The 27,313-nt window shown below is 47.4% G+C and overlaps 1 protein-coding gene across 2 annotated transcripts in view; it reads left to right on the top strand.

The window, feature by feature from the left end:
• The window catches only part of atp8a2 (ATPase phospholipid transporting 8A2), a 59,986-nt gene that overhangs the window by 14,309 nt on the left and 18,364 nt on the right, over positions 1 to 27,313 (top strand). The window contains exons 4-25 of one of the 2 annotated variants that reach the window (XM_056583737.1): positions 1,951 to 2,050; positions 3,040 to 3,149; positions 3,511 to 3,551; positions 3,775 to 3,815; positions 4,231 to 4,304; positions 4,554 to 4,623; positions 4,818 to 4,945; positions 5,958 to 6,069; positions 6,920 to 7,088; positions 7,615 to 7,742; positions 7,886 to 7,963; positions 8,447 to 8,535; positions 9,001 to 9,045; positions 9,271 to 9,343; positions 9,464 to 9,652; positions 10,038 to 10,087; positions 12,585 to 12,654; positions 12,733 to 12,817; positions 13,380 to 13,519; positions 15,282 to 15,420; positions 16,604 to 16,668; positions 27,086 to 27,258. In XM_056583737.1, coding sequence (XP_056439712.1) covers positions 1,951 to 2,050; positions 3,040 to 3,149; positions 3,511 to 3,551; positions 3,775 to 3,815; positions 4,231 to 4,304; positions 4,554 to 4,623; positions 4,818 to 4,945; positions 5,958 to 6,069; positions 6,920 to 7,088; positions 7,615 to 7,742; positions 7,886 to 7,963; positions 8,447 to 8,535; positions 9,001 to 9,045; positions 9,271 to 9,343; positions 9,464 to 9,652; positions 10,038 to 10,087; positions 12,585 to 12,654; positions 12,733 to 12,817; positions 13,380 to 13,519; positions 15,282 to 15,420; positions 16,604 to 16,668; positions 27,086 to 27,258 — 2,169 coding nt within the window. Of the gene's footprint in view, positions 1 to 1,950; positions 2,051 to 3,039; positions 3,150 to 3,172; positions 3,552 to 3,774; positions 3,816 to 4,230; positions 4,305 to 4,553; positions 4,624 to 4,817; positions 4,946 to 5,957; positions 6,070 to 6,919; positions 7,089 to 7,614; positions 7,743 to 7,885; positions 7,964 to 8,446; positions 8,536 to 9,000; positions 9,046 to 9,270; positions 9,344 to 9,463; positions 9,653 to 10,037; positions 10,088 to 12,584; positions 12,655 to 12,732; positions 12,818 to 13,379; positions 13,520 to 15,281; positions 15,421 to 16,603; positions 16,669 to 27,085; positions 27,259 to 27,313 lie in introns of those variants that run through there. The other variant, XM_056583736.1, reaches the window with a different exon arrangement.

The following is a 27,313-nucleotide window of genomic DNA, read 5'->3' as shown; positions in this document are numbered from 1 at the left end:
GGTGAATAAGGCCCATTAGGGTTAAATTATGTATGTTGCTTACAGCTGTGGTCACAAGCAGCTTCACACCGAACACAATAAATAAAGCAGCCAGCTGTGTGTGCTCTAGTCAATGTCATTGTGTGAGTGTAGAATGTTACCAGCATTACGCGTGTGTGTGTTGGAGCGTCTCCTCTGGTATCAAGTCCCTGTGATTGGATGGACGCAGTCTTATCTGTGGGATCATGTGTGTAGTATCAGTCTATCGGGTGTTTCCGGACTGCGTGCGTGGGTAGATGTCAGGCCAGGTCTGTTTCTGCTGTGGTATTCGATGTCACACCAAAAAGTTGTGTTCCTGTGTGTTGATGCAGCCTTTAGGGTTCTAACTCTGCAGCAACCGACCCTGAACTTGATCTCGGTGAACGTTGAGGCCGCCACTGACACATAGATGGCCCTCCTGTTTTTAATTTGGCCTCTAAAAGCTCTTACCGTAGCTGTTGGGCAACATCAAGGCTAATCAATACATTTGTTTGATCAATAACTGCTGATTGATTGACAGGCTGAGTCTCCCAAGGCCTTTTCCCGCATTTTTCCTGGGATGTTTCTCTCTATTTTTAGACTGCAGGGTTGTTGTTCTTCGAGAAGAGGTTTTCAGCTGTCTGTTTCCCATAATGGCTAATGGCCTCTCGCCATACAGAGCCAGCCACTCCTAATGGAGTTTCTCCAGGGCAGCATTTGTTGTGACCAACATGAAGGATGTTGTTTTAATTAGGCTTGTCTCTTGTTTTTCACTGTTGCCCTGTGGTCAGCATATGTTTAAGGCTGTATCTTTTAAATAGTTATCTTGTTTGAGTTTTAACATCGGCTTAATGGAGTAGTGAACAACAAATATTTGTTGTTTTAAATGTGGTAACATGGCCTGTGTGATCTTCAACATGGCAGCCTATGCCATGTGCACTCTTTAAGTATCTTTAAGTTTGCTCTTCGCTGTCACGACTGAGGGACACTGATGGAGAGGCATGTTTTAATTTTATGGCTCATCTCGGGAGTGGTTGTTGATGGCTGGGTTTGCTTAAAATTGTCATTAACGCCGCTGTGATGTGGATTAGGGCTGCCTGATATATTGTTTTCGTATTGAAATCATGATACGCACATGTGATATTCGTATCGCTGGACGTGCGTTAAAAACGGGTACTTTGTCGGGAATACCTTGCATGTGCCACCATAAAGGCTTTGTATAAATAGTGTATAGAGCTATATAATCAAATACTACGTTGTTGTTTTTTGTAATATGGCAATATGTATTGCAGAAGGACCAAATATCGAAATTGGACACTAACAGTATAACACCACAGTGTGTGGTGCATTTCTTATGCAACATCGCTCATTATAACACTCATACACAACACACAAAAAAGTCAAAGTCGCCTTGTAGGCATTATAGGGTTACCCCGCTCCCTTACTTTAAATCAGGAAAGGGGCGTCACAATTATTTAAAATCTCAGTCTTCAAACTCGAGCTGAAACAGGGTTTGCTTACACTTGAACGGAGTTGGCCTACTACGTGAATAGTTAGGGTAGGTAAAGTAGGGCCTGGATAGTTAGGGTAGGTAAAGTAGGGCTCTGAATAGTTAGGGTAGGTAAAGTTGGGCCTTGATAGTTAGGGTAAGTAAAGTAGGGCCCTGAATAGTTAGGGTAGGTAAAGTAGGGCCCTGAATAGTTAGGGTAGGTAAAGTAGGACTCTGAATAGTAAGGGTAGGTAAAGTAGGGCTCTTAATAGTTAGGGTAGGTAGAGTAGGGCCCTGAATAGTTAGACAGAGAGAATGGTACCCTTCTCAAGATGCTCAGCCCCGCTGCTTAATGTCATGCATCTGAATCCACTATAAGTCACTTTGGAGAAAAGCACTTGTCCCGTGAATAAGCGGTCGATTGTAATGTGATCGTAACGTCTCCTCTGCCTCTCTGCTTTTAGCACAACCAAATATGGCGTCCTCACCTTCCTGCCGCGCTTCCTCTACGAGCAGATCCGCCGTGCCGCCAACGCCTTCTTCCTGTTCATCGCACTCATGCAGGTAGGTCCAGGCCCGCCCAGGACCCCCGCCCGACCTCAGACCCCCTTGGCCCTTTTTATTCTGCAGCCCTAGATGATCAGAGCTAAGGGAGGGCTATGGGGGACGCCTTCTTGTCCGACTGAGGCCTTTATTTATCAATACAGAAAGCAAGCCGCTCCTTCCTCCTTCCCTGCCACTGGGTGCGGGAAAGATGGGAGATCTTCACTCTCACCTCACATGATGGAGCTGTCCAGAGCTAGGAGCCTTACGTTCACCCTGCTGCGCACTACTGACACTAAGCTTGTCCTGAAGGGTAGTATTTCCCCAAATTACTGTAAAGAGAACTCTTGTGGCTGGGTGGGTTTGGCTTCCTCACGCATGGGGCCCAAGGCTTCCTGCAGGGTTTCTTAAAGTAACGATTGAACAGCAGCCAACTACCTACTTTCTAATCCCCTTCAGAGAAATATGTCTGGAGATTGTATAGGTGCCAATTATTTGCAGTGTGTGAATTGGGTGGAGGGGGGGGGGGGGGGGGGGGGGGCGACACATTGCAGCTGCTGATTGGCCGGCCAGGCACTGGCTGTCAGCTTCCGGTTGAATTACTTTGTGGTTGTTGGCTACCTGGGGTGCGTTCCAAGTCCTTGTTGCAACATTCGCCTTCCTGTTGCTTGTTCGTTAATACTCTTGAGTAAGCTGTTGCAGTTAATGGTCGGCAGGAGTGAAGGAGCAGTGTGGAGAGGATACAGAGACTTCAGCATCACTAAGGGCAACGATAACTTGATCTTATGGGCCAATCACAACCCTATTCCACCTGCTGTTTAGGCGCACGTATCATGACAGTAAAACAGTCTCCAAAGCACTTCCTCTGTTTGGAACTCTGTATACTTGTTCGGAACGTAGGGACTTGAGGCGGTTTTTGTGGCTTTCGGAGAGCATCTAATCTCTATAGACCAAGACAGGCTCCTGTTACAGTGCGTTTGTAGAGCTGTTTCTGTTTCCTTTCCTCAAAGCAAATCCCTGACGTGTCGCCGACGGGTCGGTACACCACGCTGGTGCCCCTCATCTTCATCCTCACCGTGGCCGGGATTAAAGAGATCATAGAGGATTCTTATGATTTTCGGTAGTACCACAGCGCTCCCTACCTCTGGAGGACCAAGCCGTGTGTTGCATGGTAGCTGGGGGGAGGTAGAGGGTGGCCTGCAGGGTGATCCAATGGCTTGAGAGGCCAAGGGATTATCCAAGTATCAATGACTTATTAACCCTCCCATGACTTCACCTCACCCCCCGAGGAGAAGCAGTTATAACGCATCATCGCCCTCCCCCTGTCGATATCACAGGTCATGGTTGTTATACGACAGAACGAGAGGAATCAAACACAGGCGCCGTTAGTTTAACCTCATGGAGCCATGTTGAAACCTATCCCTGTTTGACATTATTGAGGAACAATAATAAGAGCCATCTCTCATCCCTCAATAGAAAAGGCACAAGGCAGACAACACGGTCAACAACAAGAAGACAACAGGTAATGTGTGTGTGTGTGCGTGCGTGCTTGTGTGTGTGTGTGTGACGGTTTTCCATGAGCTCCCGGCATCATTTGGCGTGTCTTTTGTCTGTCCTTCATCGCTGACTAAATGGCCCGATGTTTGTCACTCAACACGGCGATCAGCAGAACAATAGTCTGGTCTCCATGAATACTGCATGAGGAGCTTCCATAGGCTGACGGCCCTGTTGTCCTCCTCTCTTAGTTCTGCGAAACGGAGCCTGGCAGACTGTCATCTGGAAGCAGGTAACCACCGCTACGACGCCACCCCCACGCTGACTCCTGTCCTCTCTGTCTGACTCCATCGGCTTTTCCTGTCTCAACCTTTACATGTTGGCCTCTCTCTTCTCGGTCCCTCCTCTTCCAGCTCCTGTCGCTTTATATCTCTCTGTCCACATGTGAACCCGGTTCATCTCCAGCATCTTGCCCCTCCCGTGTGTACATGTTCTGATGATTGGAAGCTATGCTGTGCTTTACTGACGCTTTATCTCTGTCTCTGTCCCTCTGACTCTGCCTCTCTCCCTCCCTGTCCCTCTCTCATCTGTCCATATCACTCCTTCCCTCCACTCACCCCCTCTCCCTCGAAAACATCCCCTTTCTCCTACTCTCCCATCTGCCACCTTGCCTTCACGCTGTTGCAATGCTGAACCCTGGCCACAAGGTGGCAGTAGGAGACATAGTGAAGGTGACCAATGGGCAGCACCTTCCAGCTGACATGGTCATCGTGTCCTCGAGGTCAGCATTGTGTGTGTGTGTGTGTGTGTGTGTGTGCTTGCCTGAGTGAGTACGTGTGTGGTGTTATTTATTTTTTTATTTTGTTGAGTCTTTATTGTCATAAATGTTTCCTTGTGTTTTGTCTATCATAGCTGTTTTCAAGCATTATTAAAGTGTCCAGGTATATAAGTACATGTGTTTCTTTGTAAGCATTCCTTGATGTTTTAAAGATGTCTCTAATTGTGTTAATGTATGGTGTTCTCCCCTCAGTGAGCCTCAGGCCATGTGCTACACGGAGACCTCCAACCTGGACGGCGAGACCAACCTGAAGATCCGACAGGTGTGTGTGTGTGTGTGTGTGTGTGTGTGTGGGTGTGGGTGTGTGTGTGCTCGCTCAGAGGCCATCCTCCGGCTGGGCTCCAGGGTCATAGTCTTCTGCCGTGGCATGCATACACTCAACATGTGTATTTAGGAGGAGTTTAAAATGTGGCTCGTTGTTTGAAGGTGTGTGTGTGTTCCATGTGTGTGTTCCAGGGTCTCCCGCTCACCGCTGGGCTCCAGTCCCTAGAAGAGCTGATGTCTCTGTCCGGTCGTCTGGAGTGTGAGGGGCCCAACAGACACCTGTACGACTTCACTGGCACACTGCGGCTGGAGAACCTCAAGTAAGAACCGCACAGCGCCGTCCACTAGATGAACCGCTCCTCAACCGGTTCTGGCCAGCTTGGTGCATCAGGCCCACCCCCCACGGTCCCTCAAAGTGGGAGCATTATTATGGGGGATGGGCCTTTAAAAGACCCACCTATACTCCATGCGTCCCGTCCTGTTTGGTTCCAGCTGGGAATAAAATCCCCCTTTTGTGAACCAATTCATCAATTCATCTCGTCTTAATGCTCAGAGTGGTTCCATTTGAGCAGGAGAACCGGATTAGAGGCTGTTCCATGTTGCTGGACAGGGGGAAGAGAGACCCCTTTGAAGTCATGGTGACCTCATTGCATTATTGGAGGCCAGCAGCCGATGTTATTAAACGTTTTTACACTGCCAAATTTTCCCGTCTTATGCCCGCCTTTTTACCGGCATGGTCCGTGCGTTTACACTGACCGAGATAATATACCGGCTTTATTTCGCACCACAATTTACCCTCTCGGACCCTACACATATTGGGGATTTCATTTGAATGTGAACGCGGTTAGACGACTTGGCGGTTCCAGGGGCGGGACTTTGGTAGAGGTGTGGACGTTGAAATCCACTAGCTGCTTACCATCATGGGAGAGAAGGTGATGCAGTCGCATTTAATGAAGACGTCTAAAGATGGTGTGATCTACGAGAAAGCAGCAGAGGAACTTTCCTTACGAGGCTTTCGTAGGGATAAAAAGCATGTGGTCAGCAAAAAAAAAGCACTTGCACTTGTAAATTATAGCCTACACTGAGATGTCATTTACTCATTCATATGCAAATTATTCTAAAGAGGTCTACTCTACGTGCGTAGCCCCACCTAGTCCAATGAACCAAGAAAGCCGGCTCCGTGATGAAGGCGGATTATACCCCTCGGTTTTACACAGGCAAGACAGGGAAATTGCATGGTGTTCCAAACCGCGACCGTACCGGCTTGTCAATGTAAAATGCCTCTTGTATGTTGTAAGTGGTGAATGACATGCGAGTGGTTGCGTCCCTCAGCCCGGCTCCGCTGGGGCCCGACCAGGTGCTGCTGCGGGGCGCCCAGCTCAGGAACACCCAGTGGGTGGTGGGCATCATCGTCTACACGGGACACGACTCCAAACTCATGCAGGTCAGTTCAGACAGGCCGCTCTGAGGTTTTGCATTCATTACGGTTAAAGTCCCATGGCTTGAAAATCTCACTTTCTGAGGTGTTCTAACATTAATACGAGTTCCCCTAGCCTGCCTATCATCCCCAGTGGCTAAAACCTGCAGTCAGTGTAAAACGAGCATTAGGTATCCTGCTCGCCTTAAGGGGCCAAGTTACCCCCCCTTTCTCTGCCTTGCTCGCCCAGAGAATTTGGCCCGGTAATGAGACAATGAGGACTCCCGCCGGAGCACCCGGAGTGTTCTAGAATATTTACAGATACGGCCAAGGGCTGTGTGCGCCTCGCCATTGCGATACATCCACTGAAAACGCAGCGCATGGTACCTTGGCCTCAAGCTGCTCAGGGCCACACCCCCACCCTCCTCCTTGACCCGCCTCGCTCCTCCTCATTTGCATTAAAGCTACAGACACCGAAACGGCGCGTTTGGGGAAAGCTCAATGTGCGTCTGGCTCGTAGTGGCCGTAATTCCGCACCACGGCTGAATTCGGGAACATCTTCAAATTTGGTGTTAAGGGCCCACTAATATCTATAGTAAAGCATCAATAAAGTAGCATACCATGGGACCTTTAAGGGAAAGTTCTGTCTGTGTAATTAAATGGTAATAGAATCGACCCAAATAAGTCGTTGTATTTGACAAATAAAGAAAATGAAAGCTAAATTAAAATAGTGTCTTGGTCTGTCTCATCTTCTGCTTTACATTCCTATTTCCCTCTCTTTCATTGACCTTTCTCTTTCCTGCGGTGTCTCTGTCTCTGTCTCTCTGTCGCTCTATCTCTCTCTTTCTCTTGCTCCCCTCCATGTCTCTGGTTCCAGAACTCAACCAAGGCCCCCCTGAAGCGCTCCAACGTGGAGCGGGTGACCAACGTTCAGATCCTGGTTCTGTTCTGCATCCTGTTGGTCATGGCTCTGGTCAGCTCGGTGGGCGCGGCCATCTGGAACCGCACGCACACCGAGGAGAACTGCTGGTACCTGTCCCGCGCAGGTGAGGACACACAGACAGACGTTACGCTCACCCTGCTGTACACTACTGACGCTAAGCTTGTCCTGTAGGGTAGTACTTCCCCAAGTTACTGTAAAGATAACTCTTGTGGCTGGGTGGGGTATTACTTTATCATCATTTAGCAGACCACTTTATTAACCTCGGCTGAGAACAGGCCGTGCGCGTGTGTGTGTGTGTGTGTGTGTGTGTGTGTGTGTGTGTGTGTGTGTGTGTGTGTGTGTGTGTGTGTGTGTGTGTGTGTGTGTGTGTGTGTGTGTGTGTGTGTGTGTGTGTGTGTGTGTGTGTGTGTGAAATAAGGGTGTAACCCCTGCTTGATTACACAGGTTCACTCATACGAGCTCACAAAGGACGACACGTGTTGTTCTGCTCATTCATCGTGTGTGTGTGTGTGTGTGTGTGTGTGTGTGTGTGTGTGTGTGTGTGTGTGTGTGTGTGTGTGTGTGTGTGTGTGTGTGTGTGTGTGTGTGTGTGTGTGTGTGTGTGTGTGTGTGTGTGTGTGTGTGTTCAGGGGACATCTCCACCAACTTTGCCTACAACCTGCTGACCTTCATCATCCTCTACAACAACCTGATCCCCATCAGCCTGCTGGTCACTCTAGAGGTGGTCAAGTTCACACAGGCCCTCTTCATCAACTGGGTACGCTGCTGCTATGTGTGTGTGTGTGTGTGTATGTACATCTGCGAGCACGCGTGTGTGTGTTTGTGTAGTTTATGGTTCTTTAAAACACAACGACAATATAAGAATGGGTTAGGGTTACATTCAGATGACTTTGTGCCTAGGATGAGGAGATGTACTACAGCGAGACGGACACGCCCGCCATGGCCCGAACCTCCAATCTGAACGAAGAACTCGGTCAGGTGAGAGATGGCTCCTCCCACTTTTGGCTTTCAGAAGAAACTAAAAGGTTTAGGCTCCTCCCTCCTCAGGTCTCGGTACCACATTAAGAGTTTGTTGTTTGCGTGAATACATGTTTAACAAACCACGGACCGTGGTCAAAGACCCGCGTGTTCAAAGACCCCCATGGGGGCGGCAGTAGCTCAGGAGGTAGAGCGGGTTGGCTGGTAACCTGAAGGTCGCTAGTCCTTCAGGCTGGGTTAAGTCTTCGGATGAATGGAAGTAAGCTTTGGATAAAAGCATCAGCAAAATCCCCAGAACACAGAGACCCCAGAACACGCAGGGTTTTTCCATGCCTACTCTCCTTTACTAATGAGCTTCGGTCCAGTATCGGCTTTCAATGAAAACAAGTCACTTCATTTGGTGTCGTTTTTTGTGTCTCGTCACCCTCTGCTTGTCTTGGTCCATCTCCCATTTCTCTCCTTATCTCCCCTCGTCTCTCGCAGGTGAAGTATCTCTTTTCAGACAAGACGGGAACTCTGACCTGCAACGTCATGAACTTCAAGAAGTGCACCATTGCCGGGATTACATATGGGTCAGTCTCCCCTCCCCTTTGTGGAGTGATTAAAGGTTTTTCTTCCAAAAGTCGCCTGAAGTGGGCGCCACTGTCCCTTAAACCTCTGTCAGAAAAACGAGAAGCCTAAAGCCTTGTTTATACTCTCCTTGTGTGACCTGGGAAGCGTCCACACCACGGAACGCAGACAGGGTGACCATAAAGGTCCTGACGTGCAAGACAACTATAAATTCGGCTTTATTCTGCTCTTTTTTTCTATTCAGTTCCTTTAAAGTAAATTCACCTCCTGCTTTATAATAATATATATAATCCATTAATGTAATAGCTATCAAATTGCCTATTATTTTGACCGATCCTATACTAGACCTGTTGCATGATTTAACGATCCATCGAGTAGATGTGTCCTCTGCTTTGCTTGGATGTGAACAGAGCTAATCAACTTATCTCCTGATTGATTTATTCTGCCCTAAACCCTCCACGCCTCAGACACTTCCCTGATCTAGAATGTGATCGTTCAATGGAGGACTTCAGGTCAGTGTGCCCTGCTCTCCTCCTCTATTCCCACCTGTTCACTGCTACACATATCAACTGTTCTGCTCTGAGTTTGGAGCTCTGCTAATAGTTGTGCTCGTTCAACTTTCCCGATGTCCCAGTAGTGCTTTGTTTCTATCAGTCTTTTCTGGACGCCTGAAAAGTCCTCGTGGTAACTGGTAGGTATTATGCTGTTGTATTTTATGATCTTCTCTCTTCTCTCAGCCAACTTCCAGCCAGTAGCAATAACTCCACGGAGTTTGACGACCCCGCCCTGATCCAAAACATTGAGAACCATGTAGGTCCTTGGGATTGGCCCTTTTTAGTTTTTTTTTTATTCAATTTCAGTTTTACAAATCAGTCAACTGATTGGCATGCATCAATTTTGATTGGTGTGTGTGCGTGTGTGTGCTTCCAGCCCACCTCCTCTCAGATCTGTGAGTTCCTGACCATGATGTCAGTGTGCCACACGGTGGTCCCAGAGCGGGACCAGGAGACCCTCATCTACCAGGCCTCCTCTCCCGACGAGGGGGCGCTGGTCAAGGGGGCCAAGGGCCTGGGCTTCGTGTTCACGGGCCGCACCCCCGACTCCGTCATCATCGACGCGGTGCGTTATGTTTGTGATGGGCTTTGGTCTCGGGGACTGACTTTCACGTCCACACTTTGGTCTTTTCACCTGCCAGTAGGGAAATGTTCTGGCTATACCATTGTTTAATAAATGGTCAAATCCATCCCATATTGGCTGCTGGCAGGAGTTTGTTTTGGTCAATAAGTTCTGTGTATTTATATTGGATCTGTTTCTATGTCTTAGTATGTGACCCTGTTTGTGACCGTATGCGTGTTCTCATGTAGTTCAGGTCTTTCTATAGGTCTAATATTTCTGCATGATCAATGTACATCCATGTTTCTTTTTGTTCACCACTGTTGGTGGCGTGTGAGGGCGTAGTGCTCGTGTTCAGCTTCACTGAGAGGTCTTCTTCTGTTCTCCACAGAGAGGGAAGGCGCAGACCTACGAGCTCCTCAACGTGTTGGAGTTTTCCAGGTAACCTGACCTACATTTCAAATATGTGCCAGACATGCAGAGGAATCAAAATTGTATTTATCTCCGACCCACGTTGCAATAACCTCGTTTTGTTTTTAAACGAAATTAAAAGCATTTTAATGAGCAAGCATTTTTACATGATCTTTATAATAGTGATTTGTACCGCATCTGGGAGTGTTTTAAAACTACTTTCATTCAGTTAATTGACAAACATGCCCCCCTGAGAAGATACAGAGTCTGTGGAAAAGACAACCCATGGTTTAATGAAAACATAGCGAATCTTATTAGACAGGTAGACAGTGCTTGGACCAAGGCTAAACGATGCAATGATCCCGGGTCCTGGAATAACTACAGAGCATTGCGAAATAAGTGTACAAAGTTAGTTAAAGCTGCTAAAAGTGACCATTATTTAAATATATTAAATGAAAATCTAAATGACCCTCGTAAAGTTTGGAAGTTGGTGAAATCCAAAGAGGGGACTGTAGAAACACCAGCTCTCCCTGATGTGTTAAAAATCCCACAACAATCCCATCTTCCAGTATCTGAAAGACCTGTAATGCTTCAAAGTATAATATCTTCAAGTTGCTTTAATTGTACTACTATTACACCTTCCATCCCTCAATTCTTAACAATTATCGCCACATTTCTAGGTTGCCAGTAACAGCTAAAATATTTGAATCTCTAGTAAATGAGCAGCTTAAACATTATTTGTCAAAAAATAGTATCTTAAAGGAGACATATTATGGTGTTTTCCCAACAAGTAAATATAGTATATGAGTTCCAGAAAACATGTTTTTGAAGCTGTTTGCTTGAATTAGCTTTTAGGAAAAAAAGATCAGGCCTGCTGCTATTCCCCTCTGTTTCAGTCCTTTCAGAATGGGCTGATTCTGGTGTCTGTAGCTTTAATGCAAATGAGCTGCTGCCCATTGACCAATGAGCTGTAAGAGTGAACCACAGCATGGAGGAGAAGTGATTGTTGCCGTTTGCGGACTCCTGGAGCTCTATATCTATATAATATAAAATAATAATCATAATCATAATAATCATATTATATAATATAAAGGTATTTATATTATATCACATCTAATATCACGGCCAAAAGCTATCTGCGGCTCGTATGATATTATGAATTAAAAAGACTGTGTCTGGAGTCTCTGGTACTTCCACAAGACTCATAGTGGGGGTTATCACGGCCATGGTTGAGGAAGATTGGGGGAAAGGAACTTTGGCCTTGACTCTGAAGTCAATATTGCGACATGCCGGAGCTGCCGGACTCCCTGCCGGATTGCTGCCAAAGCTTCGGCGGCAATCCGGTATCTACAGACTGCCTTCAGTTTATTACTAACTTCCTTAGTTAACTTTAGACTAGTTTTAATACTAAAAAGACAAAATGCATGAATTTTACGCTTTCCCACTAATCTCTTACTAAAATTGAAAACTCAACAGATGATGGCATCCTGTAAGAAAGGGTAGAAACTTACAAATAATTAGGGATCTGGCTTGATGAGAACTTGAACTAGGAAACAAGCATCGATAATCTACTTAAAAAGCTTAGACCAAAGTAAAGTTGAACTGAAACTTTTGTGCCAGGTTAATGGTGGTCCAAAGTATCTTTCTACCTATTTTAGACTGGTGATGTATTATATGCATACTCCCGTTTCTTTCCTCTTTTTTTAAGTTGGATGTAGTGTATCATGCAGCGTTACAGTTTGTGACAGAGGCAAAAGCAAGAACACACCACTGCAAATTGTATGAAATGGTCAAATGGACATCACTGTCACTCTGGAGGAAAAGCCATGTTCTCATTTTTATTGCTAAAGCATTGGTTGTTAAACTTCCACCCTACATTTGTAGTCTGTTAACACGCCACACCAGTGCTTATAGCACTAGGTCAGTAAACATCCCTGCTATGCGTTCAGAATTAGGTAAGACTTCCTTCTGCTCATTTGCGCCATACGCCTGGGATGACTTTCAGAAAATAATAGATCTGAATTCATTGCCCTCAGATGTTTTTAAAAATCTCCAAAAAACAACTTTAATAGAACAGTGTCACTGTTCCTAGCTTTAATCTGTCTCATTAACACTATTAAATGTATTTTTGTCTGTGGTCTCTGTCATCTCTGTACTGTAACTTTACTTGTCGGCTATTTTGGCCAGGACTCCCTGGAAGACGAGATATTATATCTCAATGGGACATTTCTGGATAAATAATGGTCCAAATAAATAATTTAAGTAATATTGACAATAAATAAATTCGAAGAAGGCAAAACAAAATGGTATTTATAAAAATAAAAATAAATCAATTGAAATGTGCAATATGAGGAACATTATTTACAATATGTGCAAGACGCAGTAACCTGAAGAAAGGAAAAGTGTACTTTTGTAGGGCATTTCAATGTATAAATAGGTGTGCATACCCACACCTGTCCATCGCTCAGCAGCCATGCACGACGTCTGCCGTGTCTGAGACCTTCTGCTCGTCTGTTTGTCCCCACAGTAACCGCAAGCGCATGTCAGTGGTGGTGAGGACCCCCAGCGGGAAGCTCCGCCTCTACTGCAAAGGAGCCGTACGTGTGCCCGACTAGAACACCCGCCTCATACCCTCAGGGTACCTCTGTTCTCGTTGATCATTGTTGTTTCTCCAGGATAACGTGATCTTCGAGCGGCTGACCGAAGCATCACAGTACAAGGAGCTGACTGTGGCCCACCTGGAACAGTTTGCTACTGAAGGTAGGAGGGAGCAAGAGACTAGGAAGGAGGGAAGCTAGAATAGTACCTCAGAAATACAAGCTCCTGCCTCCCCCGCAACATTTCTTCAATACTTGTTGCATACATTTTTAATGGCATGGGATATTTTATAGTACATGATGCCTTGTTTATTTGTGTGAAATTTATTGGTATTAAAAGTCCTGTTATTAAAATGCTAAAATTATTACGATCATGCCTGATACGTGGAACCAAAAGGTTGGTCGCATTTTCCTTTTCTGCTCTGTATAGAAAACCTGTTGTTTCCCAGGCAGGTCCCCCTGTGAGGACCAGCTACCCTGAAGGCCTTTTCTGGGGTCTAGAGGACTCTGAGCTGGGCTTACTGCTGCCTAACCCTGTTCTCCATGCAGACAGCTAGTCTCTTCTCAATGAAACACCCTAGTCCTGTACAGCGTTGCCAGATTGGGCCGGATTTCCTGCCCAATCTGGCCCAATCTGGCAACACTGTATGTTCCCCTTGGAGACCTAAAAAATAGATCAGGTTTTCTAAGAGTGTTTTCTGAGTCATCCTCCTCCTCCTCTCCAGGCCTAAGGACCCTGTGTTTTGCCTATGTGGACCTGGAGGTATCTGCGTACCAGGAATGGCTGAAGGAGTACACACGCATCAGCACCGTGATCAAGGACCGCGCCCAGAAGCTGGAGGAGTGCTACGAGCTGCTGGAGAAGGTATGAGCGGCCAGGGGGACCCAGACTGGGGCTCTGGGTTTATTGGAACCTAGTGGTCCCCAGACTGGGGCTCTGGGTTTAGTGGAACCCAGACTGGGGCTCTGGGTTTATTGGAACCTAGTGGACCCCAGACTGGGGCTCTGGGTTTAGTGGAACCCAGACTGGGGCTCTGGGTTTAGTGGAACCCAGACTGGGGCTCTGGGTTTAGTGGAACCCGGACACAGGGCTCTGGGTTTAGTGGACCCTAGTGGACCCCAGACTGGAGCTGTTGGTTTGAAGCCCTCTGTCTACAGTCTGTCCCCTGGCGAGATGCCTGTCCCCTACCCCTCATAACGACATGCACCAACATGGAAGACATTCAATGTAGGTCGCTCTGGGAGAAATCTGTAAGAAATCTGCAAAACTGACCTAATGGAATGAGGACTTTTCCTCTGCGGTCATAGTCTGTGAAGTTCCCTTTTCCTTCTCATCTGCCTCAGCGTGTTAAGCCCTACTCCCTCTAGAGTGCTTAGAAGTGGAGTGAGTTCAAAGATGTGGCTTTAGCAAATCCGAAGCAGTTCATGACACGTTAAAAAGCTCCCTCCTAAGTGGCTAAGGTGATTATCAACCTGGTTTTGGGGTTTCCGTCATGTTCCACATCCAGCCAGCAGGGGGCGGAGTGTCCCAGCCTCTGCTCTGGGAGCCCCACACTGTGCTGCTCTTAATAGTCATCTTGGGGGGAAACTACACAAAGGACTAAGGGCTCTGTCCCACAGTGGGGATGAGTGTGGAATGCCACTGTTGTTTTGTACACACCGGTAGCAGAGCTCAAGTAAACAAAGAGAGGGAGAGGTAGGAAAGGAACCAGAGAGGGGGTTTCAGAGTGGCTCATGAATCCACAGCAATAACGGGAACATGAAGGATTGAGTTAGAGAATAGTGTCTTTAGTTCAATGTGTGGAGAAGTTTAGTGTGAGTATAGGACTAGGAAAAATAATCTGAGGGGGGGGGGGGGGGGGGGGGGGGGGGGGGGGGGGGGGGGGGGGGGGGGGGGGGGGGGGGGGGGGGGGGGTGGGGGGGGGGGGGGGGGGGGGGGGGGGGGGGGGGGGGGGGGGGGGGGGGGGGGGGGGGGGGGGGGGGGGGGGGGGGGGGGGGGGGGGGGGCTGCAGACTGTTAAACCACAAGGCTAATTACCGGCACTAGCCTGCCAAGGTCCTCATAAAACGTGGAGTCAACAGCACCGCACTGTTACCTTGTGTATCAGTGTGTTTGTGTGTGTGTGTGTAAACGCATCCATCTGTAGCTTTGTGTGTCTGCTGGTGTTCCTGGGAGCCTAATGGGGGTTACATGTGTGTTTTTAAAATGCCAAACAAATTGAAGGAAGTGCATGGGAGGGGGGGGGCACTAGACACAGAGGCCCCAGCATCGCTGGGATTAAAAACGCTATCAGCTGAGTTGATGGCTGTGACTCTGGTCCTGCGTCGTAGATTAGCAGGCACACACATGATGTTATCTGATTCACCTTAATAAGGTTCTGCCTTTTTAGGGAGTTGTTGTCTCTTCAGTGAATGTTTAAATCAATAGGTTGAATTCATTTTGATGCTGTTGTTGAAGTCCCTTACTTATTGCAATCAGGGCAATCTCTTAGTGTGTGTGTGTGTGTGTGTGTGTGTGTGTGTGTGTGTGTGTGTGTGTGTGTGTGTGTGTGTGTGTGTGTGTGTGTGTGTGTGTGTGTGTGTCCCGTCTCTCTCTCCCACTCTGTCTTTGTGCCCCTCGACCCCCAGAACCTGCTGCTGCTGGGGGCCACGGCCATCGAGGACCGGCTGCAGGCCGGGGTCCCGGAGACCATCGCCACCCTGATGAGGGCCGACATCAAGATCTGGGTGCTGACCGGAGACAAGCAGGAGACGGCCATCAACATAGGTGAGGACTGAGGGCCATAGGTGAGGACTGAGGGTCATAGGGGAAGACTGAGGGTCATAGGGGAGGACTGAGGGCCATAGGGGAGGACTGAGGGCCATAGGGGAGGACTGAGGGACATGGGGGTGGGGTTGACTGAGGGACATGGGGGAGGACTGAGGGACATGGGGGAGGACTGAGGGCCACAGGGGAGGACTGAGGGCCACAGGGGAGGACTGAGGGCCACAGGGGAGGACTGAGGGCCACAGGGGAGGACTGAGGGCCACAGGGGAGGACTGAGGGCCATAGGGGAGGACTGAGGGACATGGGGGTGGGGGGGGGGAATGAGGGACATAGGGGAGGACTGAGGGCCATAGGGGAGGACTGAGGGCCACAGGAGGACTGAGGGCCACAGGGGGGGACTGAGGGCCATAGGGGAGGACTGAGGGACATAGGGGAGGAGGACTTGGGGACATAGGGGAGGACTGAGGGCCATAGGGTGAAGAGGACTTGATATGTGCAGTAGACTAAAGCTACAATACTTGCTCAACATCTGGTAGTAATGGAGGAAATCCAAGGTGTCAGGAATAGGATGTAGCGGGACGTTAGATGTTCTCAAACCCAACATCAGTGAATAGGTTCCCTTCTAACGGCCTTTATTTGTTTTAGTACATCGTGTTCCCAGAAACTCTATCTGTGTTGGTTCGATTTTAGTAAATATCAATAATTCACTAGATATTTATCATCTGAAGGGTTGAATTCAGAGGGAGTAATGTGTGAATCGGTGAAACAGGGGGATGAATATAGAACAGGGGGAGGGGGTGGGGGGGTAGAATAACCCAGGAAGCACTAATATGGACACAGGAAGCAGAACGCTGTTCACACTCACTTATAGCCGCACGTTGCCGTGGGAAACGGCCCCTAAAGCGCTTGTGTAACCTCACTCATGCCTGGGGCCCTGCTACCTTTTTATCACGTGTGTTGTTGTTGTTTTTTCGCTAAACCATGAGTGACTCCAATCCTGGTCCTAAGCCCCGCCCCCACTGACCACACACACACACACACACACACACACCACACACACCACACACACACACACCCACACACACACACACACACACACACACACACACACACACACACACACACACACACACACACACACACACACACACACAGTCTCTGACGGCAGCTCTTTGTGTATCAGGTTACTCCTGTCGCCTGGTGACACATGGCATGTCCCTCATCATCGTCAATGAGGACTCTCTGGATGTGAGTACACACACACAAACTCACACACACACACACACTGTACAATACAGTAAGGAGAGGGAAGTGTGTGAGAAAGGGGTTTTCTCGGGGGGGAATGACTTAAGTGTGGGAGGGGGGGGGATTGGTCTGCAGGAGGTTACCGTGGGAACCAGGGTGTGGTGCTCTCCCCAGATTGGTGGGTGGGACTCTTTGTCTGTGCACAGGTGGAGGTAATTACAGTGTCTGGTGTCCTCTCGGAGAAAGGGATGAAAGGAGACGGAAACCACTGCCACTATCAATTCTCTTTCTTTCTTTCTTTCTTTCTTTTTTTTTTTTTTCTTTCTTTCTTTCTTTTAAATGTTGTACTGGTTGTGCCTCATATGTCAGACTTAAGCATATAATATAATATATTTGTCGTAGGGGATGGGTAACCTAGCGATTGTAAGTGCTTGGCACTTGGTTCTGTGAACATCCTTGCTGTACCGACAGAGATGTATTGTTTGACCTTCTGACAAATGTTCTGATTGTAATTTGCTTTGGATGAAAGCATCTGCTTATCCCCTAAATGTAAATATAAATATAAAGCACACACACATCCATTTGATTCAAACTATGGGCCTAAATGTAAGCAGAACAATATGTCTGTCTCTGCCTCCTGGTTAAGTCGATGCTGTGTGTGAGAGTAAGTGAGTTAGGGTCTCTGCCTACTTCACACATCCCTGCTCCTCTATGTGGATTGATTACTGTCATGTGAGAACACACACACACACAAACATACACAACCCCTCAAAGGCATGAACACACATTGCTTGCTCTGTTTTACATGGCTTATTTATCTAGGAGTAAAAGGCGAATCGTGTTTATGAAATGTGAGTGCAGCTACGTGGCCCATGTTAATCTACCAAGGCGTGCGTGTGTGTGTGTGTGTGTGTGTGTGTGTGTGTGTGTGTGTGTGTGGTTGTGTGTGTGTGTGTGTGTGTGTGTGTGTGTGTGTGTGTGTGTGTGTGTCAGTCACCACAGCTGATTGACACCCGACCTGATCCCTACATTAGCTTAGCCTGCCATTAATTTGTTTTACCAAAATGCCTGCAAAGCTTCGACTGTTGGAAAAAGGCTGGTTCTGCTCTATATAAATTAACAATAACAGTTTTGAAGCTTGAATTAAATTTGAGTTATTGGACCACAAAAAAAAAATGGACATAAAAAGTAAAAAATCCTGACTAATGGAATGATCTAGGCCGATAGCTATGTAGAACCAAGCTAAAGCTGTTGGAGAAGAGGTGGAGCTTTAGCCGCTAAACACCCCTTATAGTATAGGCTAGAGCAGTCATATACTCAAGTAGCGGCCCGCGGGGTGTCTATTAATGGCCCTCGAGCTGTTTTGAAAAGTTTTTTTAATTATTAAAAAATATATATTTTTATATATATAGTTTATATATAAGTTTATCGTTTTTTTTAGATAACTATTCATATAGTTATTTTTTTTATATGCCCAAATTAAAATTATATTTTTATTTTAGGAAATATTTTTGTTTTTAATAAAAAGGAAATGTTATGTTATAAAATGGTGTAAATGTTATACATACGTTATGTTATGATACGTTATCGGACGTACACGGTCCCAATAAATGGCCCCTTGAGTCACTGAATTTTTTTTTTGTGGCCCCTCATAATTTCTACTTGAGTACCCCTGGGCTAGAGTCATGCAGTCATTCACTGTGTATAGGACAGGCTAGAGTCATGCAGTCATTGAACTGCAGGCAGGCTAAAGTCATGCAGAGATTCACTGTATAGTATAGGCTAGAGTCGTGCAGTCATTCACTGTATCGTATAGGCTAGAGTCATGCAGTCATTCCCTGTGTATAGGACAGGCTAGAGCCATGCAGTCATTCACTGTGTCTAGGACGGGCTAGAGCCATGCAGTCATTCACTGTGTATAGGACGGGCTAGAGCCATGCAGTCATTCACTGTGTATAGGACAGGCTAGAGCCATGCAGTCATTCACTGTGTATAGGACGGGCTAGAGTCATGCAGTCATTCACTGTGTATAGGACGGGCTAGAGCCATGCAGTCATTCACTGTGTATAGGACGGGCTAGAGTCATGCAGTCATTCACTGTGTATAGGACGGGCTAGAGTCATGCAGTCATTCACTGTGTATAGGACAGGCTAGAGTCATGCAGTCATTCACTGTGTATAGGACAGTCTAGAGTCATGAAGTCATTCACCTGTATGACAGGCTAGACTCATGCAGTCATTCTTGGCCAACCGGTTCACTGGTTCCTGTCCACATACTGACACGAGACCCCCAGTTGGGAACCGGCAGCATGTCGAAGTTAAGTCAGACATTGTGCAACAAGACTCAGGGTTTGAACATTAAACACTGGGTTAACTTGGTCAGTGGTTTGGAATCCTGACCAGTATGGTGAGGCCCAGTCTAATGCACTGGTCAGCCCAATAAAGGTTCTGGCGAGACACTCACTTTGTTCTTTTCTTGCTGTTGATACTTTTTGAAAAATAAGAACTTGTAAAAAAGTATGGCAAAGTGATTCAAACTGTTTAAAACAACGTTTTTACGATTAAATGTATGAAATGTAAAGAGTGGGTGTGGGGCTTTGGGCGGGTAGGCTTGTGCTTGGCCCAGATGAAAGCAAAGCCGCTTTTACGAGTGAAACTTATCTTATGTCCAACTTAAAATACCTTCCCCAGATATAACACAGATCCGTGTGCATGTGTGCATGCGAGGTGGATGTCCTGATGAGCTATTGAAGGACCTGGATCGTGTTTCCTTATCAACTTCTCACCTCCAGATCAACCTTTGAACCGTTTCTATTCATCTCCTCGTTTCCATTCCTTTGATTGGAAACCTGTCCTCCTTCTTGTCAGTTCTCGCTCGCTCTTTCTCTCTCTCTCATATACATGCTTCTTCTGTTGTCCCTCTCTCGCCTCCATCATGCCCTCCCCACCCCACGCCCTCCACGTCTGTCAGCACCCTTCCTATGCACAGGAAGAGAAGTTAGCCGGCGTGTATATTTATATCCGTTAAGTGTGTGTGTGTGTGTGTGTGTGTGTAGGTGTGTGTGTGTGTGTACTCCTTCTATACACAGTAGAAGGAGATGGGGGTGTTAGGGGCACCGAAGATGACGCACAGATAGAGAACGAAACAGACGGCACATAGATGGAAAAACTCAGAGACACACTCCGAGAGTCACACACTCAGAGAGAGATGGAGAGGCAGGGAGAGACATAGATGGAGAGGAAGAAACCGAGAGGAAGACAGAGAAAAGGATTCAGATGATTGAAGAGATTCATAGTGGCAGGGAGAGGGGGACGAGGAGCAGGTCTATAGTGGCAGGGAGAGGGGGACGAGGAGCAGGTCTATAGTGGCAGGGAGAGAGGGACGAGGAGCAGGTCTATAGTGGCAGGGAGAGGGGGACGAGGAGCAGGTCTATAGTGGCAGGGAGAGGGGGACGAGAAGCAGGTCTATAGTGGCAGGGAGAGGGGGACGAGGAGCAGGTCTATAGTGGCAGGGAGAGGGGGAGAGGGGGACGAGGAGCAGGTCTATAGTGGCAGGGAGAGGGGGACGAGGAGCAGGTCTGCAGTGTCGGGGCTCTGGGGGCTTTAAGGGGTAATCTGATCCTTTGGGCGCCCCTCCTCGTCAAAACGAAGAGTGTGAGCGTTGGCTCCTGGGTAAACGACCTGGGACGCTGTGACGGTTACATGCTCCATATGTCCTCTTCAGACCACATGCCAGAAACAGACAGACACCAAACAGACAGAGAGACACCACACAGACAGACAGACAGACACCACAGAGACAGACAGACACCACAGAGACAGACAGACACCACACAGACAGACAGACACCAGAGAGACAAACACTACACACACACACACACACACACACACACACACACACACACACACACACACACACACACACACACACACACACACACACACACACACACACACACACACACACACACACACACTGACACCAACACACACACACACTGACACCAACACACACACACACACACTGACACCAACACACACACACTGACACCAACACACACACACACTCTGACACCAACACACACTCTGACACCAACACACACACACACACACTCTGACACCAACACACACACTCTGACACCAACACACACTGAGTCAGTCACATTCTAATATAATTATTTACTTTAGAAAGAAATTAGAATGTATTAGGTGAAGTCAGAGCAATGTGGCTGCATGAGTTCTGTGCTGCTGTGTCAGGCTGTCCACCAGCCTGCAGCGCGGCCACCCCTCCTGTCACCTACCTTCTACCCATCTTTAACTCAATAGCTCACACTGGCACATGAAACACGTATATCAACAGGCTCCAACCAGCAGAAACCAATATGGTCCGCCTCCTCCATCATAGAGGGCCACAAACACACACAAACAGACAGACCGACAGACAGAGTATGTTGAAACATGATATTTTTCTCTTTCTGGACATGATAGACCAACGCACATGTAGGTCAGGGCAATCGACTTGATAGTCATCTGTCTTTTCCCACAAGCCCCCTGTGTTGTCGTTCCAATGCCTGCATCACAGCACTTAAGCAAACATCCTCCCTCCTGTGTTCATTAATCATCCACTCGCACGTGCACAGAATTACAGCCACTACGAGCCAGTCCCACAATGAGCTTTCCACAAATGTGCCGTTTTTTAGAGGCGGGTCAAGGTGGAGGGTGGGGGTGTGGCCCTGAGCAGCTTTCGGCCACGGTACCATGCGCTCTGTTTACAGTGGATGTAACGCAATGGCGAAGCGCACACGGCTTTTGGCCGTGTTCTGTAAATATTCTAGAACACTCCGTGTGCTCCGGGGCGAGTCCTGGAGCTCTATATCTAAATAATATCATATTATACATAGATATCTATATCATATTATATATATTATCACGGCCAAAAGCTGTGTGCGCCTCCAGACGATATTATGAAACGACTGCGACGGGTTCTCCAACGTCTCTGGTTCTTCCACTTCAATCTGAATTTTCATGCCAGGGGCCTTTAAAAACATTGACGTGTATGAAAATAATCATAAAGAATCACATACATGCTCATCGGTTGCATAAAAAGCAGACTGGTCCATCTGCTTTTTAAAACCATAAGCACGTGGTAAGACTACACATGCAGTGTGTGTGAGAGCGATGACAGAGGGGATGTGGATGTTTGCACAGATGTGCAGGCTGATAATTACACAGCGTAGGACATCGTAGGAGTGGTGATGGAATCTGCACTTCAGATGTGATGATACATGTACAGAAGCCTCCGCTATCGCTCTTGTTCTCTCTCACTCTCTCGTTTGTTTTCTCTCTCCCCCTTTGTCTCTCCTTTCTCTCCTTCACTCCCTCTCTCCCTGGCTCTCTTCTCTGCTATTTATCTTGTAAATGCCCTTAATCTTTTACTCTTTCTCTGATTCATTCTGCTGAACCCCTTCCTCTTCCTCCCTTCTTCCTCTTCATCTCCTTCCTTCCTTCTAGTCTTATGCCCTTGTACCTTGCCAGCCCCCCACCACCTGTGTGTGTGTGTGTGTGTGTGTGTGTGTGTGTGTGTGTGTGTGTGTGTGTGTGTGTGTGTGTGTGTGTGTGTGTGTGTGTGTGTGTGTGTGTGTGTGTGTGTGTGTGTGTGTGTGTGTGTGTGTGTGTGTGTGTGTTGGGATGAGAGAAAGTGACCTGTGAGATCTCACCTACCTCCCCCGCCCAACCCCTTCACCCCCAACCTCACCCAATGGTTCTGTCTGTGTGTGTGCACAGATTTTACTGCATACACATGAAACTGTATTCATAGGACCGTCTTAAGTTTGTATTCTTATGTCCGACTTTCCCAGCTCAGAAGCAAACAAAAAATAACATTTTTGTTGGAACCAGAAATGTCTACGAGTGAGATTCTGATAAATGGCAAAACCAATCCTTGATTGCGTTAGTGTTTTTTTTCTTTCTAAATGTGGTCTATAATACCGTGAGATTTCTTAGTTCTGTGTCCCCTGACTAGGTTCTATTTGTGTTCATGCGTGGCTGTCTTATGTCAGGACACATCCAGCATTCAGCGTTGGCTTTCATCTGTAGACCATGGATTAACTGGAGCTTGTGGTGGCTAACTTCCTGCGCTAACTAGTAGTTACCTTCCTTTAGCTCAGGTTTAGGATTTGGTCGACTTAAGCAAAGGTTATTACCCTCCCTAGGTTCCCCTAAGTAAGCTTAAATATATAGTTCCACACTGATCAGTGCTGTACTCCGATCAGTCCTCAGCTCCGGAGCCATGTTGGTGGTAGTTGAGGAATGTGTGTTTGGTCGTTATAAGGAGTGTGTGTGCTCCTCTTGAGTTTAGTTTGGGGCAGGTTATTAAACAGGTCAATAGCTTGCGGTCTATAACTGTATCATTGTATGGTGCCACAGAGGAGGGCCGTCATGGAGACCTTTTAAACCCAGAGATCTCACACCCAGTGTTAGTGTAATGCCGGTCTAGCTTTCTCCCTGTTTATTAACATGGTTAGCAGGCCAGGCCATATGGAGCGTCTTTCCTCTGTCCTGGGATGAGGACAGAATAAACAGTGTTTCACTAGCGTCGGTGGCTTCCCTACTCAGCCCCTTCCACCCCCTCCAAGCCCCTGGTGCCCACGGCCAGTGTTGCCAGATTGTGCCAGATATCCTGGCCAATCTGGCAACCCTTGCTGCAGCGCATTTGGTGGCCAATCTGCCAAAATTTGGCAACACTGGCCATGGCAACATGCATGCACTAGAGCTTATTTTTCTCACACGCGTACGCGAACATACGCTCACACATGGCCTAGTGTTGGTTTCCCTCTCCGTGACTACGCTGTAATCACTCTGAAATCCGTTCATTCTGTTTTGGTTTTCCTTCTTCCTCCTGTTTTGGAAAAGGTGAATGCAAACGGCGTTCCAGAGTCAGAGCAGAACACACACACACGACCCGTGTCGCACAACAAGAGGACCTTCTCTTTCTTTTTTTAAGGGGGAAGGGGGGCGGGGTTGGGTATGGCATGTATGCAACGCTGTCAACAGTAAAGAGTGTGCATTGTTCCTGTGTGTGTGTGTGTGTCTGCGTCTCTGGACTCGCTGCATACTTCGTTGGGTCATCTGGTGGGGGTCACGGGGTCGTTTGAGGTCGACTGCCCCCCGATAATGAAACATGTCACTTCAGAGGGCTGTGGAGGGAGGTACTATTTTTAGTTGTGTCGGGCGGGTATTGTTCTGTCTTTGTAGGATGCATTCCTTGTCCAAACGTCTGGTATCGTGTCGCTCTACAGTATCGCTATCAACACAGCCTCTCACTGGGGGAACTCCCCCACTGCTGGAGTGGGATTAGAGAGTATACCATTTAGATGACTTATTTGGACACCATTTAAATTACTTATATTTTGCCATATGGTCTGCATGACTGTTACCTAGTCAACTCACTGCCATCCCAATGGGAGCCTGAGTATCGGACTGTCGTGGCTACCATGGCAATGCAAATGCCAACGATCTTGATAGCTCTGAGTCAGAGCGCGGAAGGGAGGTATCTCTAGGTACAGGGAGAATGTATAATTCTTTTAATGTGAATGGAATTATCTAAACAAGGTTAATATCATTTGTATACGATTGTATATTATAGTTATGATGTTTCCACGGCAGAGTTTGTGCATGGTTTGTACACGTTCTTCTAACCAGGGCTGGAACAGAACTGCTGCTGCTGAAGATCCCATACACATTAAGAGTAGAGCCAAACAACTTGGAACGGTTGTTTGCAGTTTTTGATTACTAGACAGGAACAATGCAGTAGTACTTCTCTTCATCTTTACTAGCGTTGACTATAAAGCACAGGACCTCATTGTCGTCTCTTTAACATTGAGCACGTCTGTGAATTATAATGAAATTGATCAAATTGTTTGTGTGTGCAGGCATGCATGTGTGTGTTTGTGCATGTGTGTGTGGTTGTGTGGCCCTCAGTAGTTTACAGCGGCCTGTGTTGCCACATGGTTTCCATTATATCTCTACCATGTTTGTTTTCCCTATTAATCCCCTTTTCCTCTTTTATCAACAAGTACATCACAACTGCCCCAAACGACTGGCCCATAAAACACACATGCACACTCGCACACACACACACACACACACACCACACACACACACACACACACACCACACCACACACCACCCACACACACACACACACACACACCACACACACACACACAACACCACACACACACACACACACACACACACACACACACACACACCATTAAAAATAAATGATGGGCTTTCTACCATGCCCTTTTACATTCTCAGAGTAATTTTTCAGTTAGCATTCCCTCTCTTTTCTTTTTGTTTTCCCCATGGTTAACATTTAAAGAAGCTGCATGTGTGTCTGTCTTGGCGTTATACTAGCTAACGCATGCATGTGTTTCTGTACCATGTAAGCTGCAGACCACGTATATCCCCCACACTCCATGTAAAGCATTCTGGGTGCCTTGGAAAGCCCTGTAAAAAATATATAAAAAATATTATTACTTAACCTAATTTAAGTGTATTTCCTGCTCTAAGAGGGACTGGTTAGAGTTTGAGTTAGAGTTTGCAATTAGAAAGTTTCAAACAGAAGAAATCCCAACCCTCGCTTGAGGGCTTGCTCCAAAGTCCTCCTCAAAGACACAGCAGTAGCTGGCTAGCTTCGGCACTGGGTCCGGCCTTGAAGGGTCCGGTCCCGGGCAGTGAGGAGTGGACCCAGGCAGAGCGGCAGGTAGCGGGGGGCTAGGAGGACCCACAGGGAGCCCACAGATACTGCATCCTATGATCTTTTGTCAGAACATTCAATTCATTCACTTTTGTCAGAACACTCAATTCATTCACTTTTGTCGGGATATGAGGAGAATTTCAACAGATAAATTAAAAAGGCTTCTCAAATACATGGCCTACCCTAGCTTAAAGTGTAGGTCAGGTAGTGATTCGGGCCCCTGACCCAAAATGCAGTCTTCACCTGAAGGCTGTAACCGACAACTGGGCTTGATGTCTTCCAGCTGCTCCCTGTGCTTCTGACCTTTGCAACAAATTGGCTTGTGTTTACAAGGTGTGTGTGTGTGTGTGTGTGTGTGTGTGTGTGTGTGTGTGTGTGTGTGTGTGTGTGTGTGTGTGTGTGTGTGTGTGTGTGTGTGTGTGTGTGTGTGTGTGTGTGTGTGTGTGCTGATATGAGCCACACTGGGTAACTGCCTGTAGGCTGTTACCCTGAACAAATTAAAGATATGTGTTGTTATGTTTTGTGTCATGTAAGTGCACCCGTCAGTATGTTTTGTGCTGCTCTAAACAACCCACTACATTATTTTTATGCTAAATCAGCTCATTTTGTGCTGTGTCGTTTGCATTGAGGGCTAGTAATGGGACATGATTATCAGTACTTTGACTGTGAACCAGCTTTTGTTTTTGACTCCCACTATGGAATGTTGATGGGAGACACACTGGTGGAGAGAGTACTGCAACGTACAAACCTGATGAAGGGGAAGGGTAAAGATAAACATAACGTAACAATCATATACATCTTCACTGTAAAGAACTGTTTTGATAGCTTTCACGACTTGTAGAAAGTGATGAAAGTAAGGCCATAACAGCGCAGCCAACACACATAACAAGGAAAGGCAAAATGGAGATGAGATTTAACACAACGGTTTATGCTAATCACCTCAGCTCGATTACAATTATGGCAGATCATTAGGAACACAGTAAGACCCAGTAGAAAATAACCACATTTAAGGAAGTCAATAACATCAATAAATATGGCGTTACATTTGAATTACCGAGTGCTATCAAAAAGTGACCGGAACAAGCCAACTCATTATTGAAGTATATTAGTGACAGTTCAGTTCAGCCAGCCTATATGGTGGTGTTCAGAGCCTTCAGACTGGTGTTCAGAGCCATCAGAGTGGTGTTCAGAGCCTTCAGAGTGGTGTTCAGAGCCACTATGGAGTTCGGAGCCTCCATGGTGGTGGAGGTGCTCAGAGCCTCCATGGTGGTGGAGGTGCTCAGAGCCTCCATGGTGACCGAGGTGCTCAGAGCCTCCATGGTGGTGGAGGTGCTCAGAGCCTTTTGGATGTGCAGATTGTCCATCTGGGCCATCGTACTACGCTGTGTACATCAGCAGCCTTCAGAGTAAAGCTGATTGGGCCAGGGGCCCTCACTCAGGTCCTGGACGTACCAGTACGATGTTTCTAAAATATACATTTTACTAACTAATTATATCTTAATAATTCCATTAAGTTTTCTGGTTCAGGGTCAGGGTGGGGTGGGCGGCGCCCTAGCGCCCTCTATGGGCCGGCTGCCACTGAGTTTTAGCAGTAGTAATGGAGTTTGATCAAAAGGTAATCTCACCTTTCTCCCGCGTTGGGTTGTGTCCCTCACAGGCGACCCGGGCCACCCTGACGGACCACTGCACGGCGCTGGGCGACTCGCTGCGCAAGGAGAACGAGCTGGCGCTCATCATCGACGGGCAGACGCTGAAGTACGCGCTCTCCTTCGAGCTGCGCCAGGCCTTCCTCGACCTGGCCCTGTCCTGCAAGGCCGTCATCTGCTGCCGGTAGGAGGCACGCCCCCCTACAGGGGGGGGGGACACACGTCCCACACACATGGTG

The sequence above is a fragment of the Gadus chalcogrammus genome, chromosome 23 (assembly GCF_026213295.1).
Source record: "Gadus chalcogrammus isolate NIFS_2021 chromosome 23, NIFS_Gcha_1.0, whole genome shotgun sequence".
NCBI classification, from domain to species: domain Eukaryota; kingdom Metazoa; phylum Chordata; class Actinopteri; order Gadiformes; family Gadidae; genus Gadus; species Gadus chalcogrammus.
This window is presented reverse-complemented; position numbering and strand designations above follow the sequence as displayed.